The sequence below is a fragment of the Stegodyphus dumicola genome, chromosome 9, assembly GCF_044657685.1.
Source record: "Stegodyphus dumicola isolate Sdum_Otavi_A_Nest chromosome 9, ASM4465768v1".
Lineage (NCBI taxonomy): Eukaryota > Metazoa > Arthropoda > Arachnida > Araneae > Eresidae > Stegodyphus > Stegodyphus dumicola.
In genome coordinates this window covers 114,686,707-114,702,960 of record NC_140776.1, presented here as the reverse complement: position 1 = coordinate 114,702,960, position 16,254 = coordinate 114,686,707, and the positions used below count along the sequence as shown (strand labels likewise).

Here is a 16,254-nt window from a genome sequence, read left to right as displayed (position 1 = left end):
GTTATTAAACACTTTTAATTACTTACTAACTATAAAAAATGAATATAATATTTTATTAAAAAAGAGTAAAATTTTAACATGGTTGTCCATCGACGGGCACACGTGAAATCGTTAGTGGGAGCAATGGTCCCCGCAAACTAAGGTTTAAGGTTCCGTTGCTCTAGATACATATCAATAATAGAAGTTGTTTAAATTCATTTCCTAACTGAAAATATTAAATTTTTGTTCTTTGGGGTTTTTTTTTCCCCTTAAAATAAGAAAAGAAACATTTCGGAAACTAGCTGCACAAAACCTTTATTTGGCACAATAATAACATTCTGTGACCATACATACATGACGTTCACAGTAAGTCATTTTCAAAAAATAACTTGCATGTCGAAATTCGATACCAACATCCGTAAGTTTTCTTGGTTTAAAAACGCTGGAAATAAGTAAGATTAAAATGTTGCTTCGTATAAATTCAGCAATCTCACTTTGGGTAGCTTTATTCTTTTTTACAATGATAGCAAGAGCAGGTCTTTGCCGACTTGAAAACTAAATCTTTCATTCCACCTAAACACATTACTTCGACCAGAACCTGGAAAGAAAAAGAGTATAAATGTTAAAAAATTAAAAACTTAGACACAAGGTATCACTTTTGTTCTTCATTCTAGAAAGATTCATTGCAAATAGTCAGCAATTTTATCTCTTACCCAGCAATTCCTATTTCGCCTCAGAAAATAAATATTTTACCTGCTAGACAAAAGAAATTACTCTCTGTCTACGAGAAGAACAGTCCCACCACAGTGTCTGGCGGGTGGCGGTCGCTATAGGAACAGGGCTAGTATATTTCAAATAGGGGAGAACCAAGGGTTATTTTATTGTTATTTTGTTTCGGGCTACTGTTGGCTGAGGGGAACCCAGTTTATCATTCGTCTTCAAGACACTCCTACGGAAAATGGATCAAGGCTCGTTTCTCCGGCAACAGACAGTTGCAGACTAACTGACGAGAGCTTTCCTTAGGATAGATAGACTGTACATATTGAGATAACACACTAAATCAGTTTCTTACATTTTTGTCACAGTAACCACTTAAAATAGTTCTTATAAAGAGAAACATACATGCATCGAGTTCACAAATTAATTACTCGGGTTTTATTTTCAAAACGTTGGTCATAGACATACAGTATGTAAATATGTGCGTGCATGCGTGGTGTGCAGAGTGAAAATACTAGGTTCGGTTATTGAAGATCAATATTAAATTAGCTTTAATATTTTTTTTTGTTATTTTTAATTTTTTAATTTTATATTTTTACTTACTTGTACGAAGTAACGAAATTATTGTAACTGTGAAAAATTTTTGTATGATATTTAAACAAAACAGGCATTTTGACCGCTTTTGAATCCATTTGAACGGTAATTTTGGGTGACATCTGTACATACGGACTTTTTCCTCAAAACGAATTGTAAAACGGATTAAAATGGATTCAGAATAGATTTTTTCGTGACACCTGTACGTATGTACATTGTACGTATGTACCTGTACGTACGTATGTACATACGTGTACATACGTACGTATGTATGTATCTCCCATAAGTCAAAAACGAGTTACCTCAAAACATCGAAATCTTGTATATGACATTGCTATAACATCTAGTTGTGCACCTCCCTTTCTAGATGCAGTGAGCCGTACCAAGCGTAATATATATATATATATATATATTGTTTCACAAGAATATAGTAACATTTAATTAAATTTAAATAATTCTCTTGAGCCATTGCATAGGTTTACATGCATAATTCGTGTGGGGGAAGTTTTCAAAAGGCGAGAGTTTCTAAAAAATTTGGTTTTCTACTCTTAATTGTATTGACATTTAATTCCTAATCATTTTACTTCCTAACTTTCTCAAAATTCTTACTAGTTTAAATTTCGTTTTTATTAATTCACAACATTTGGTTTCACTTTTGGTTTTGAATTTTACTATACCCTTGCGTACATGGATAATGAAACACGAAGTGAGTAATTGAAGAGTTAGGTTTGGAGGCAACTCGCCCTTGATAAGTCTGTCTCCTGCCTGCTCAACAATTATTCAGTTATGCAAATTAATTCATTTGGTCTTAAAAATTCCTTTAAAAAATCTTTGAGATTAATTTTTTGGAATATTATACATTTTTTCATGATTTTAAATACGTGCACTCAATTTACATATGCTTTTATAATTTAAATGATATTGTAAATAATTAATCTTTTATTTTTTCATTTAAAATTTCTTGATTAAATTTTAAATTTATATTAGCTTTGTACGAATAGAGAATATTTGTTACCTTCAAATATATATATATATATATATACTAAAGAAATATTGATTATATTATCTCCTAATATTAATTTAAGTAGAAGTATCTAAAATGAGTGAACCCATATGAGTGAATGTAAATTATCGATTATCGAACTAAGTGAATTTAAGATCATACAACATTATATATATATATATATATATATATATATATATATATACACACTGTTGCTCGGCTCGGTCAGCTCAGTTTTTTTTATACCCATATGTTGGTAAATTGTGCATTTTTGGTTTAAAAATGACTGAATTATGTTGTTCTTATGTTCCGGTTAAGGTTTGTATTCTTTTAATCAATCTGCAGGTAATAGTTGTAGAACTATCAACAATTTAAAAGTTGTTTTTTGATATCAAGCCTAGCTAGGTAGCCAATTGTTTACATTTGAAACTTAGTAGAATAGTGAATTCAGTTAGTGCTCCAACTTCCGTGTCTTTTCGCCTAGTGGAACTAAAAGTAAACTTTAAGTTTTGCGGCCGAATTACTTTTTTTTTTTTTTTTTTTTTTTTTGCTTAAATCTAATTTTAATGGTAAAAATTGTTTTTTTAACTGCTTTTAACTGTATTTGGTGTTTTATGTTTTACTGTATTTTACAATTTTTAATGAAGATGTTTTGAGTTTTTATGTATTTTTGTCTTGAATTGTCCGAATTGAGAACTGAACTGATTAAATTAGAAATATATCTCTAATAAAATTCTATGAAATGAGTTTAAATGAAGTGCATGAAAAAAATGTGTATCATTTAATAGGCCATGCAAGAAAGACATGTAGTGTTCCCATTAGATTTTTTATTTTACAGTTTACAAAAATCTGTTAATCCTGATTAGATGAAAGAAAATGAAGAATGAAGAACTCAAAATCTTAAAACATAATATAGATCAAATATTATAGTGGTTCTAGGCCAACTTTTAAAACATAAAAGATTTATTAAATTTTATTTTTAATTACCGTATTTGCCGCCGTATAAGACGCACTGGCCTATAAGACGCACCCCCATTTTTGAAGGATATCATTTTATTATTAATCACTATAATGAATTTACAGTATTTTAAATATAAAATAATACAAATACAAAGTAATTTATATTTCTGCAAATACCTAATCTATCTGGGAAAGAACACCTTTTAATCTCCTTCTTCAAACTCCAGACACTCATCTCCAGAGCTGAATGAAGAGTCACCTGAAACCCCTTCTAAATCAGCATCTGAATCCTCAACAAATTGTCCTCTGTAAAATCCAGTGCATTACTAATGCCACAATTCTGAAATCATTTAACCACTGTCTCTTTTTCACAGCATCCCATGAAGCTTTGACCCATTCGCAAACGACTCATGGGCGCAATAAGTATAGACATATAAGACACAGTATCGGCGTATAAGACGCACCCTGTTTTTCAGACTTATTTTCAAGGAAAAAAAGAGCGTCTTATACGTCCGCAAATACGGTATTTATGGGATCGATTTCAAGCTGAAGACTTAATACGGATTTTCAGAAGGGATGTAATAAGAATAGGCCGTTCAGATTTAGATAGCTATTAAATATGTAAACCTTATTTATTCTTAACCTTCAGATTTATTTATTTATTTACATTCTATTAGTATATTATTTCTTTTGATTTTAAATAGATAATGTTAGATACTTGTTGCCTTTCAATGCCATCTTTTATTTCCCCTGCGATTTCCCTTTTCCATAGATTTTTTTCCTTCTCCATTTTTTCCTTTTCTATTGGCAGGGAGCTTCTTTCAGTTGTTAACAGCCTCAAAACAATGTTGTTAAAATTTTCCAAACTACCTTTTCCAGTCATTCAGATTATTATGCTTATAATCATGATCACCAATCTCTTTCCCCAATTTACTCCATTTGTATGCTTCTTTCGCACTTTGCTACACTAAATGTTTGGATTACCTCCATTTTTAAAACATTATTCTCCTGAACAGTGGTCTTCAAACTTTGTCAGCTCACAGAACCCCTAGAACTGCCCTAGAACTGTAAGTTTGGCTCGGGAACCTCCTTCTCGTCCTTAGAAAAATATATCTTAAAATAATCTTTAAACTAGATCAATATGGTATAGGCACTTCAGTTAAAGGCAATTAAAGAAAAGTATTGTATTTCTTATTAAAACATTGTGACGTAAAAATAATGTAATTTACCCATTGATAGCATTAATTCGTGTTCCAGATGCCCTTTAACCTTGCCCTATATTTAGTGATAGGCGTGTACTTTCGTTTTTTACATAAACTGTCAAAATCTAGCTCTGTTGATGTTATCTGCAGTCGCACTTCATATTCTGCATTTAATTTATTTCTATATTTTGTTGCCATGTATGTTGAAAGAGATTTATCACTTAAATACATTTTTCCAAATAGCATTTAAAATGTTTTAAAGCTGTATGAGAAATTTCTAAGCATTCTGTATGAATCACACCCAAAAATTAAGTTTCTTGCTTAAATTTAGATTTCAACTTCGAAAATGGCGATGTGTTAATAAGTTGTCTGCCCCCTTTCCTTCACTGGCAATCTTACTGATTTATCGTAATATCGGAAGGACTTTTTATCCAGCCATATTTAGTACTTTCTTCTCGGAAATATCCTCTTATAGTTTTCTTCAATTGAAAAAGGTGCTTAATTTGTATACGTTTTACACTGTCGTCTAAATTTAATTCATTTTCCATTAGAACACTGTTTAATTCTTTACACCGTTGCACATCATTTTCTTTGACATGTGACCATCATATTTTAAGTTTCTTAACTAATCAGTAACTAAGTATATCTTTGTATTTTAGTTAATATACCAGTCAACTAGTGTAAGAACTTTATAATTTCCTTTTCGAATTTCTATTTTGACTCGCGGAATTCTGGCCTTTAACTCGGGGAATAGAGCTTCAAGATTACTGGTCAAGAATTTTGATTTGGAGAAAAATAAATTTGGATAAAGATTTTCTTTCTAATTCTGTTACACGATTTCCTTAAAAACTTTTACAGCTACAAATGTTTAACTAATTTGAATTATCGAGAGTTTGCCCGAATTCTCCATTTTATAAAACAAAATTCAAAAAGCACAGCTACTATAGTAAATATTTCTGAATTTTTTCAAAGTTTTCTATCTTGAAATTTCATGTTTAGCTCAGACTACGCCGCACGGCAAGTTCTTTTAAACGCCAGCTATATCTTGAAAACAAAAATAGAAACATCTAATAGATCACGCAACTCCCTTTCTTTCCTTTACGTGGTTGGAAATAAAATATTAAGACAAACAGAACCTTCTGTTGGGAAAAAAAAATATTCTGCAGCAGAAATTCAGAAAGAAGTTCTTTCTCAAGCATGTCACAATTACCGGATAGCCTAGCGTGAGAATGTTTCTATCTTACAGGGAGAAATACTTCTAGTTCAGAAAGCGTTCGGGACTTGAGGTAAGAAACGATCACACCCACGCGGAATGTTATAAAAGGGTATCATTTGCCTTAGAATATATAATGCGCCTCCACACCTCCGGAGTAGTCCAATTTTAGCAATATCAGGCGTTTCTTAGGCATATATAAAAGAAAGTGCGTCTTCCAATTCTTTTATTGCTCTTGATCTTAGCTTTCTAGATTCAAAAAACGGAGAAAATTGTGCTTTAGAACTCCGAGATTATTTGTAAAAGTTTCGAAGTTTATTCTTGGAAACGTTCATTCCCCCCTGACTTTTTTTCGACTTTCATATCAACCTGAAAAAATTCCCAGCAAAATACGTAGTACAAGTTTTTAGAGATAAAAAAAACGTTAAATGGCGTACTATTTATTAAAGTAAAAACGTATATTCATACCCAAATCAAATTTCAAATCTAAGAGTTTGAAAAAAAAAATCCCTTATAGATTGTTTTTCCTTCTGTTATTCTTCGAAATGCGTAAGTGAAAATGGATGTTTCTCCTACACTTTGTGTATCACAGTGGGAATTTTTTTTACTTTATTCATACTCGCATAAAGTAAAAAAATAAGTAAGGTAAAATTATTTTCCTTTCCGATAAAAACTGTAGAAACGTTGCATTTTTAGGAGCGTCAAGGTTTTTTCTTCTGACTTTTAAACAATTATATTTAAATTTTTTATCACTAAAATTATAGTTAAATTATCAGTATTATGTTTAAATTGTTAAAATTGTTACTTTTCTCCTTTTAATGCATTAATTATTATCTCAATTTTAATAAAAAAACTTATGGTATAAAAAAGTAAACTGTATGATAAGTTATTTTTCTTCTTTTAGTGCATTAATTATTACCTCAATTTTAAATAAAAACTTAGTGCATAAAAACACTTTTAACTGTATTCTATTTATTAAAAATCAACATTTTATGTATTGTGGGCTAGTTTTAGCATTTAATACAGGGAGTTAACACTCTGTTATCATTTGCCTAACAGGTGGCAAAACATTTTTTTGCGCTTTTGTAACTGAGGATGATGGTTCGGTAAAACCATCGAAACTAGTCCTGTAAAAATTCGAAAATATAACGCTGATTTTTGTTGTTTGACTTCTGAATTAGTATTTGTTCGGCGTGTTATTGTGTCTTAATTAAATTCTTTAGGTTATGAAAAAGCTCGTTTCGTGCCCTCTGGTTGGTGAGCAAGCTAGTCCATCTGGCTGGATCACTTGTTTTTTGAATAAGAAGCCAGCATTTGAAGAAATAATATTTTAATAATTTTTTGGCAACCCTTTAAACGATTTTATTTTTATATACTTTTTATAAATTTCTAGCTGTTATTCGGCATGCGTTGCAATGCTAGTTAAAGGAAAGAAAGCGTTGTGTTTTAATATGCTATATATATATTTTTTTCCTTTATGCGCATTTTGATGTTTCGATTGGCTTTTGTCACCAAGGTTGATAGTAGCTCGGATGGTGAATTTAACTCTAGCAATTTAACTTTTCCACCTGCGCAGGACATTTCTGGTGCTTCATTCTCAAATTTAAGAACTCTGCAATACAAGCATAATTTATCCATCTTTCAAACTTTTACACTTGTGTTAGCTCTTCAGTCATAATTTTCATCATAATCGAATGCACCAAGATTTAAATCATCGTCAGTGTTTGTCTGGATCGAGCAATGCGTACTCGAACGTTTTCCAGTCTTGCTTTCCGTTGCTCATCTGTTTCGGACGAACGGGCTTCAACAGTGGAAACTCGATCGTTTTCCAGTCTTCCTGTTGCTCGTTTGTTTCTGAAGCTCGTGATGCCTTTTCTTTTCGTGCTTGAAAGTATAGTTCGAAAATCGATTTTCGTTTTAGTGGCATAATTGATTTCACGGCGAAAGTAACGCTTCGTGATGACTATTACAAATTCACTTTCAAAAATAAAAAAATGAGTGTGATGCAATAACACGCCTGTTAATGCGTGAAAAATTAAATATTTTACGCTTTGCTGAACGATATCTCACTTTAAATTATTTTAATTTAGGCCGTAGCAACATATTTCTCTTAGCCGAGCTTGTTTATTAAGATCGAGACAAATCAATATAATTGCGCTTTCTCGAGTGGCAACACAATTTTTTATATCACTGAGTTTTCTGATTTAATTTGAAACATATATAGCTCACACTTTGCAGAGTGGAAACTCAAAGCTTTTAAATCGCTGAGCTAAAGTTCGTTCAATTAGAGTAAAATATATGTATATAAGAGTGAGGACCCCATGAGGTTTTTGAGAAATTTTATGTAGACAGTGACTCTTGTTTTGAAGGCCGAGTGTGGCAAGTTTCATAAAGATCGGGAATAAACTATAGATTTGTGTAAAAGATAAACAAACAAACATTCATTTTTATATATGTTATTTAAGATTAGCCAGTGTAGATTTTTGTTTATACCATTTCTATTTAAAGTTATCTTAAAATTATACAAGTTGAGCAGCAAAATCGATCTGAAAGTGTAATAGTAAATACGAAAATTTACATTCTAAATTATGTTGTTATGTTAAATGTTTATGAGGCAGATTTCTTATTAATCCAATACTTTATTGTTTCTATTAAAGCTGTTCAATTCATGTTTCTGTAATTGCAGCAACATATATATCATCTACTATATATTGCAGCAACATATATATCATCTACTACACTCAAACACTATTATGGCTTATAACTAACCCCTGGATATAACGAACGAATTTTTTTATCCCGACGAGTAACCTTACAGACTTAATGTTACTTCATACGGCTATACCTAATTTCTTAAATGTATAAAAATTACGTACGATTCGTACGATTCAACGGAATATAATGGATATCTTCGAACTGCATTTTTTTTTCAAACTTTTTCCCATAGTTTCTCTAGCTTAAAAATTACTAGACCTTAAATTAATCGTGTATAAGATAAGATATTAGATTAACGAAAACCACCTCTATGTAATTGTTCTTTCATCTTCATCCCCACATTTTCTATGTTTTAAGCAAAAGCGTAACAGTAGATTATTTCAAAACTAGGACACACAATAAACATACCTTAAAATATCCTACTGCGTCTCAAATTGAGTCAAATAAGAACCGTAACTCCGTCAAGAAAAGAAGCTTGAATGGGTTGTTGGATTAAATTCGAGTTTTTTTTGATTTGATGAACAAACAGCTCTCTGTTCAGGACATGATGCTTATTCATAATTTTAAATGCTTATTTTAGATGGAAATGTGTAATTGAAGGGACCGGTCTAAATCACTACTTTTATGTTAAGTAATTTGTTTTGTGTAAAATTATGTGAAACTGAAAAAAAAAACATATGTGAAACTGAAAAAAAAACGAAAAAGAAATTTAGTAAGTGCACTTAACAATAATTGTAATTAACTGTTAATTTAAAAGTGCGGCGATAAAGTAGTCAGACAAACTAAATGACCAAACAGTAAAATAAAAAAGTGAAAGAACAAATGCATATTTAGAAAGAATGATATCTCAACTCTTGTTAAAGCCAGTTTAAACTGATTATTTTATCGTTTGCATATCAAAACGCCGGCGTCGTTTTGATTTGTTGAGAAGGCGTTGTATAAAGAATTTGCTTCCAGATGTAACAACGTTATAACATTCAATTTTGTTATTAATTAGGCAAATCTGTGACCGAAACGCCAGAGATAATTCAAACAGAATATCATGATGCATCTTATGAAGAACACAAGTGTATGAGTGGTGCAGCTGCTTTAAATGTGGGTGCGAAAGCAAGATGATTTGAAGATGAACCAAAGATAAGGTGCCCTTCACCTTCAAAAAATGAGTAAAATGTGGAGAAAACTTGTTCTTTGGTAAAAGCTGAAAGATGTGTAACAGCTCAGCAAGTTTCAGAGATGCTTAGAATAAGCAGAGAAAGCTGTATGTTAATTTAAATTGAAAATCTGAAAACAAAACTTCGCGCTCGATTTCTTCATCGGATTTTAATAAAACAGCAAAAAGAGGATATTAAAGCTTGCTGTGGAGATTTGCTGACTACTGCGAAATAAGACCACAATTATTTAAAGTGTATCGTGCGGGGGATGAGACCGGGTGTCTGAAATACTACCCAGAAACAAAAGACAAAGTATGCGGTATTAGAAAGAACCCTCCTTTGTCGCACCCAAAAAAAAAAAAAAAAAGGCACGGATGTCAAAACCAAAACCTAAGGTAAGGCTGATTGCACGTTTTTGGTTACAAAAGATTTATTCATTATGAATTTGGCCGTGAAAATCAATCAATTAATCAGTATTTATGGAAGGAGATGCTCTTCCTATTCAGAAACAGGATAAAGCAAGTTAGGAAGAAACATTTCGATTCTGGGTAATTAGATTTGTTTGGATAATTACTGTTTTTTAGTATAACGATTTAATGTAATGTAAGCTGGGGAATTCTAAAATTACCTTTCTCAAAATATGCCCAGTTATTTTTAAATACGCATTTCAGGGCATATGTAGTTTTTGGTGAACAGATATGCCAAGCTTATTCACTGCATTTCTGATCCTCATTTAATTTTTATTCCTTTATGCTTTACTCTAACTTCCATTTTAAAACCGACATAAAAAGAAATCGATATTCAATAAGTCAATAGTAATTAGTAAGATGTACATGCATTTATTCTATTTATCAGATAAAAAAGAGATAACAACACCTAAAAACAGTTTAAATGCCAAATGGAATTTTAGCCACTGTCATTTCATTTGTTATATTTTTAATCCCAAATTTGTAAAAGTAATGCTTTATTGAACTTCGATATGAATTTGCTATTCCTTACTAAATCCATTTCTCTATTAGTTATAGATCCTAATTTAATTTCCTTGTAAATTCGCTTGAATGAATTCCAGTCACGGAAATAATATATTAAACGTTCTTCTACCTGAAACTTCAACCCTTTTCATTTACTTTTTTTAAACTTCATCAAAAATTCTTCATTGAAAAGAAACTTTTCTAATTTTAAGTAGTTGAAAATATTTTTTTTTAAATTTCGAACACCCACTAACTAATGTAAATGTCGAACTCCTTATTTTAGTAAATAAAATGAACATCGATAAGTTTTACCATAATTAATTTTCTCCAAAATTAACGTCTGTCCATTAATATGAACACAAAAATAATTCAATGCTTTTTGTAAGATAAATATTTACTGGACTATAAGAAGTAATTAGGAAACTTACCAAAAATTAGCGTAATTAAAGTAGGCATTAAAGTACGAATAAAATGACTGCTCGAAATATATTTGCTCTATTTCATTTAATTATAAAGAAAACTATAAAAGTGTGGGAAAATGTTTTTTACTCTTCCGTTACTTTGGGTTTTTAAACAGCATCATTACATTCCTTCATACATTAAAGTATGAATATTTTATGCATAAAATGGATAAAATGGCTGAATTTTTAAAACGAACGAAGCAATGAAAAACATTCCAACAAATTTCTCAATCTCTGCTTTTTCATACGCCACTTTGTGCTTGCACGTGAAATAGCCATTGCACGTTCTTTAATTTATTTAATTACGCTAGAAACTTTCGTTGCTAGTTGCCTAAAATTGTTGTCATAAATAAGGAAAAATATGTAATTGTTTTAATGAATTTCACAAGGCTGCAAACTTTCGGTTGTATCACGATTTTTAATTTCGTTAATTGATTCTTATGTGTTTTTAGTGCTGAATTCGAAATCGAGGTTAATTTTTCTCCGATAACGTTATAGATTTTCGGAACTTTCAAAATTTTTGAGAATTTGAAAAATTGCAAAAGTATGAGACTTTCAAGGAGACTTAAAACGTTTTTTCTTAGAATTTGTTCTTTTACTTTTAGCTGATACTTAGACAATGTAGGCAAAATACATAATTTTTATCCATGTGTTCCATATATGCTTGAAGTTTCCTTTTGTCACTCATGCTCTACTTCGCGCTTTTGATTTTATGCTTTTGGTGGGGTTCATCTCGGTGTAGCTTGCAGCAATAATTACCGTTTCATGGAAATAGCTCATTTTATTTGATACCTCCTTCCCATTTTTAGCATGTTCTCAAGAATCGATTTAAACTTCGGGCTTTCTTATTCCTTAGAAAGTTTGTTTTTAAGTCCTTAAATACTCCCTAGGCTTCTTTGTCCGCAACTTATATTTGTTTTTCAGAATTACCTTCTTTGAGAAGTTCTCTGATGTCAAGACCAGAAAGACACCCTCATTTAAGACAGAAGAGAAACTGAAACGAAACGTAAAATTAGAAAAAGCAACAACGTTGCGTTTGGTGTAAATTTTAGTCAGAACTCAGTCGAATCAGAGGGCAAACAGGTACATGTCCCTCTCCATCAGGAGCAAAGAAATGTACCCAAACGATCCAAACTGGAAGAAAATTCTCGAAATTGCCAGTTGCTAGCAGATGCTCCTGATGAAGAGGTTTTTCTACATGTTTGCCTTCGAAATCGATAAAGGTTTTACTAAAATCTACATCAAACACAAAGTTGTTGCTTTGTCTAATTTCATGACACTTTCTTTTAGCTGACGGTTGGCAAGGCTGGAAATGAGTCACAGATGTATCTATAGGGAGAAGAGGGAGGGAGTAGGTTCACAAGGGCCAATGTACCCTTTAAAAATTTTAAAAAAATAATAATGGGAAAAAAATGCAACAAAATAGAAAATATGCTCCTTTATAGATAATTTCATTAGAAAACTGAAAGGGCCAATGGCCCCCGTCTCCCCTCAGAATCTTCAACTCCTTAATGTAAGAATGCTTAGTATAAGCTAAAAAAGAACAATACATTAAAGAAAAAGTTTTATATCTTTTTTAAAGTCGCATATTTTTGCATTTTTCTGACTTTGCAACAGTTTTAAAATTTGTGATTTGCGAAAATTTCTGACGCAATAATAATTCTACTTTTGTAAAATTTGCTGTTTTGCACATTTTTAAAATTTCGATTTTGCTAAATTAGAATACAGCGCAACCTACGATTAGAGAGAACTCGGCCATCTGGATTTCGCCAAGCAACGTGCCAGAGCATGTATTAATTGCCTTGACAATAATAAAGTTGTGTTTTTATCACATTATCCCTTAGAGCCGAAGTAGAGAACAAAATTCTTGCATTGGATAGAAGTAAAACAGCGTTAACAGCAAACCAAACTCGATTCGAAAACGTAGTTAACGAATACAATGATAATGCAAACAAATACAAAATCCAAATAAAGTATAGATCGCTTCAACGTATTCATATGAAAGTCAGAAACTGAAAAAATATAAATTTCGAAAATGTTGAAGAAAAAGAAGATGCCCCAGCCGTCGATGAAGAAATCGCCAAAATGGAAGAATGAAAGCAAGTTTTGGAGGTAAGAATTATGGAAATTCTATCATCTGTTGTACATTTCGAACATGAAAGTGATTGTATTAAATTTGATTCTAAAGTACAAATACGTTTGCGAGAATTCCCAATTCCTAAATTTTCTAATAAATACGCCAAATGGAATAATTTTAAGTTGCAATTCGAAAACATTATTGCGAATAATATTCAATTAAAATGACAATTAATTAATTGATAACAATTAATTAAGTTCAAAAACTCTTAATCAAAAGTTGCATTAATTGATGAAGCAAGCAAATCTTGAAACTGTTTATGATACTTTCATTCCCCTATTTAAAGCTCTTCAAGATGGGTATAAAAATAAAATAATCTCAGTTAAGACGTATATAAAGTCGATAATGGATTTAGGTAATTTAACTTTAGAATCGTCTAAGGGGATAAAATATATAATAAATAATGTAGCTAAAACGAAAGGACTATGAATGTTTTGAAGTATGTGAAAAGTAATTTATCGGACATTTTTGCTATTAAATATTATATTTCAGAAACTGAGTTATGAAATGCGCAAACAATTTGAACTAAGCATTAATGCTACAGACGTTTCGACGCTTGATTAAGTTCCGTTTTTAGAGAAAAGATGTCAATTATTAGATAACATTAACCGTAATACTAGTAAAGTGAAATATCCACTGGAAAAAAGTTTACAATCAAAGCCTCTGATGGTTTAACCAGTAGGAGCTTCGACTTAAGTTACATGAAAAAATAATAATCATCTACTACGTAATGACTCAGTTTTTACAATTAAATCCAAGTTAAAGATATGAAATAGAAGAAACGATAAATTGTGTTTAACCCTCTCGCTGCGCATCCCGCGATATCCACGGGCAACGTAAAAGTAGCAAATTTGCGCAACCCGCGATTTCCAACGAGGAATGAATTTTTGCCGTCTATTTAACTGTGCAACCCGCTCTTTCCGCGTTCAAGGTTTCCTTTCGGCTTTTCTGTGATGTTTAATTGTTTATTTAGATGTAGGCTAAGAGATGGCGTTAGTTGACCACATTTCTGCCAAATATACAAGAATACGTAACGTAGCAGTTTGCGCGTGCTTTTCAGAGCTCAAAGATGTCTGGCAGGAAGCGTTTCGCGAGTGATATAGCCTATATTCCTGACGATATTTCCGACACTGATAGTAGTTCTGACTCTGATTTCAAGTATATTGAAGATAATTATAGTGAAACTGAAGAAAATTTCCCGGATTTCTCTGCAGATAGTGATGAGTCTGAAAATTCAGTTTCTCTTGAAAACGTTCGAAAGTGCTGCAAAATTAATATGCAAAATATTATATTATGCAAATATTTTCATTAGTATATATGTTTTACCTTTATATTTCATAAAATAAATCATAATTTAACCAATATTAATTTTCAAAATTTTCCTTTTGTATCATTATTCTTCCATTTCAGTATTCTGACAACCTTTTTCTATGATCTAATTCTATATTGAAAAAAAAAACTCTTTTCCAAAAAATGTTTGTATATTTTAACTCTAAAATATAGATTTGAAATATATAATAAAAAAATACGCAATTTTTAAACCTAATTTGATAAAAAAAAAAAAAAAGTACGCAGTGAAAGGGTTTTAAACTGTATTGGTAAGGAATATTTAATCGCAAAATGTAATTCTACGTTTAGATGTTCCGAATGACATAAACGAGCTTTATTCGTTACCCCATCATCTGCTCAGGAATAACGCCATTGGTCAACAATTGGATGAAACAATCGGAAACATGAAGCGACGAGATTTTGAACAAGAATGTAGATTTCCCAAAACGAATTTCAATTGACGCTATTCTTGATAATGGCAGCATGTCCTGTTTCCTCACAAAAAGAGTTGCAATTTTTTTAAATATAAAGAAAGAAGGAATTTATGAATGTGTATCCGGAATAAATGAGAATGTTAGTTATTAAATATATGTTCAGATTTCGAATACGGATTTAACATATGTAAAGTCAATTAACACTTTGGTTGTTTCTAAAATTAACAACATAACCCTATCAACCCATCAAAAGGTTAAGATGTGTAATCATTAAATATTCCCACTAACATTCAATTAGTGGATCCCCAATTTGGAAATCCTAACAAAATAAGCATGCTAATAGTAACTTGGTTGTTTCTTGAGATTTTAAAATTTGGAAACTTTCAATTAGAAAATCAACTGTTGGTATCCCAAGAACGAGGTTTTAGGTATATCGTGTATGGGTCATGTAAGAGTAACTCAGAAATGTATTATTGTGGCTTAGTTCTGAACAATGAAGACAAATTGCCAAATCTTTCAAAGGTTTTAGGAATCTGAATACATTAAAAATATCAAGGTTATTTTAAGTGAAGAAGACAAATAAATACTGTGAAGGTAATTTCAAACGTACTCACTATCAATAAAATTTTGGGAGATATGGAGTTCAATTACCCATTAGTGGAAATCAGGAATTCAGGTGGGGAATCAGGAAAATCGAAAACGTTTGCTGAGAAAAGATTACATCAAGTATGGAATAGACTAGAAAGTAATTAGAATATGAAAACCTTACATAAGAATTTTATCAAAGAACATAAGGATATAAATCCCATGGAAGAAGTCCAAGAAAATGAATCCATGGACCTGCAATTATCTTAGTCATCACGGAGTTCATCTTCCAGAGAAAACATGTACCAAACTTCGCGTTGTGTTTAATGCATCAAAGATTACGTCTAGTGGAAAATCACTTAATTCTACATTAATGAATGAAAGAATCCCAAAAGAATATTTATTTCCTATTAATTATTAGATTTCGAAAGTACAACTATGCACTAAAAAGTGATATTCAAAAGATGTTTAGACAAATACTTATTGAAACATCTCAAAGAGACCTGCAGTTAATCTTTCGGAAATAATGGACTGGTAGCCCTGCGGAGACTTACCATCTGAAGAGTGTAACATGCGGAACAGCAAGTGCACTGTTTCTCGCAACAATAAGGGTCCTGAAGCAGTTAGCAATGATTGAAGTGACTGAATTTCTTTCTGCCTCAAGAACCATACTGAAGAAATGTCACTCATGGACCTTATAAGAAATAGACTAACCCAGTGGGCGGGGCGCGCGTCACCGACATGTCCGCAAAAATGAGTAGGGACGATCTGGTTTACTTTAACACTGAAACCTATGGCGTTTG

General features: G+C 31.4%; 1 protein-coding gene across 2 annotated transcripts in view; it reads right to left on the bottom strand.

The window, feature by feature from the left end:
• Positions 1-278: 278 nt before the first annotated feature.
• Positions 279-16,254, bottom strand: part of LOC118184469 (thyrostimulin alpha-2 subunit-like) — a 145,909-nt gene continuing 129,933 nt past the window's right edge. For both annotated transcript variants that reach the window (XM_035354143.2, XM_035354142.2), the window contains exon 4: positions 279-577. In XM_035354143.2, the coding sequence (XP_035210034.1) occupies positions 485-577 (93 nt within the window). In that variant the 3' untranslated portion in view covers positions 279-484. The remainder of the gene's footprint in view (positions 578-16,254) is intronic.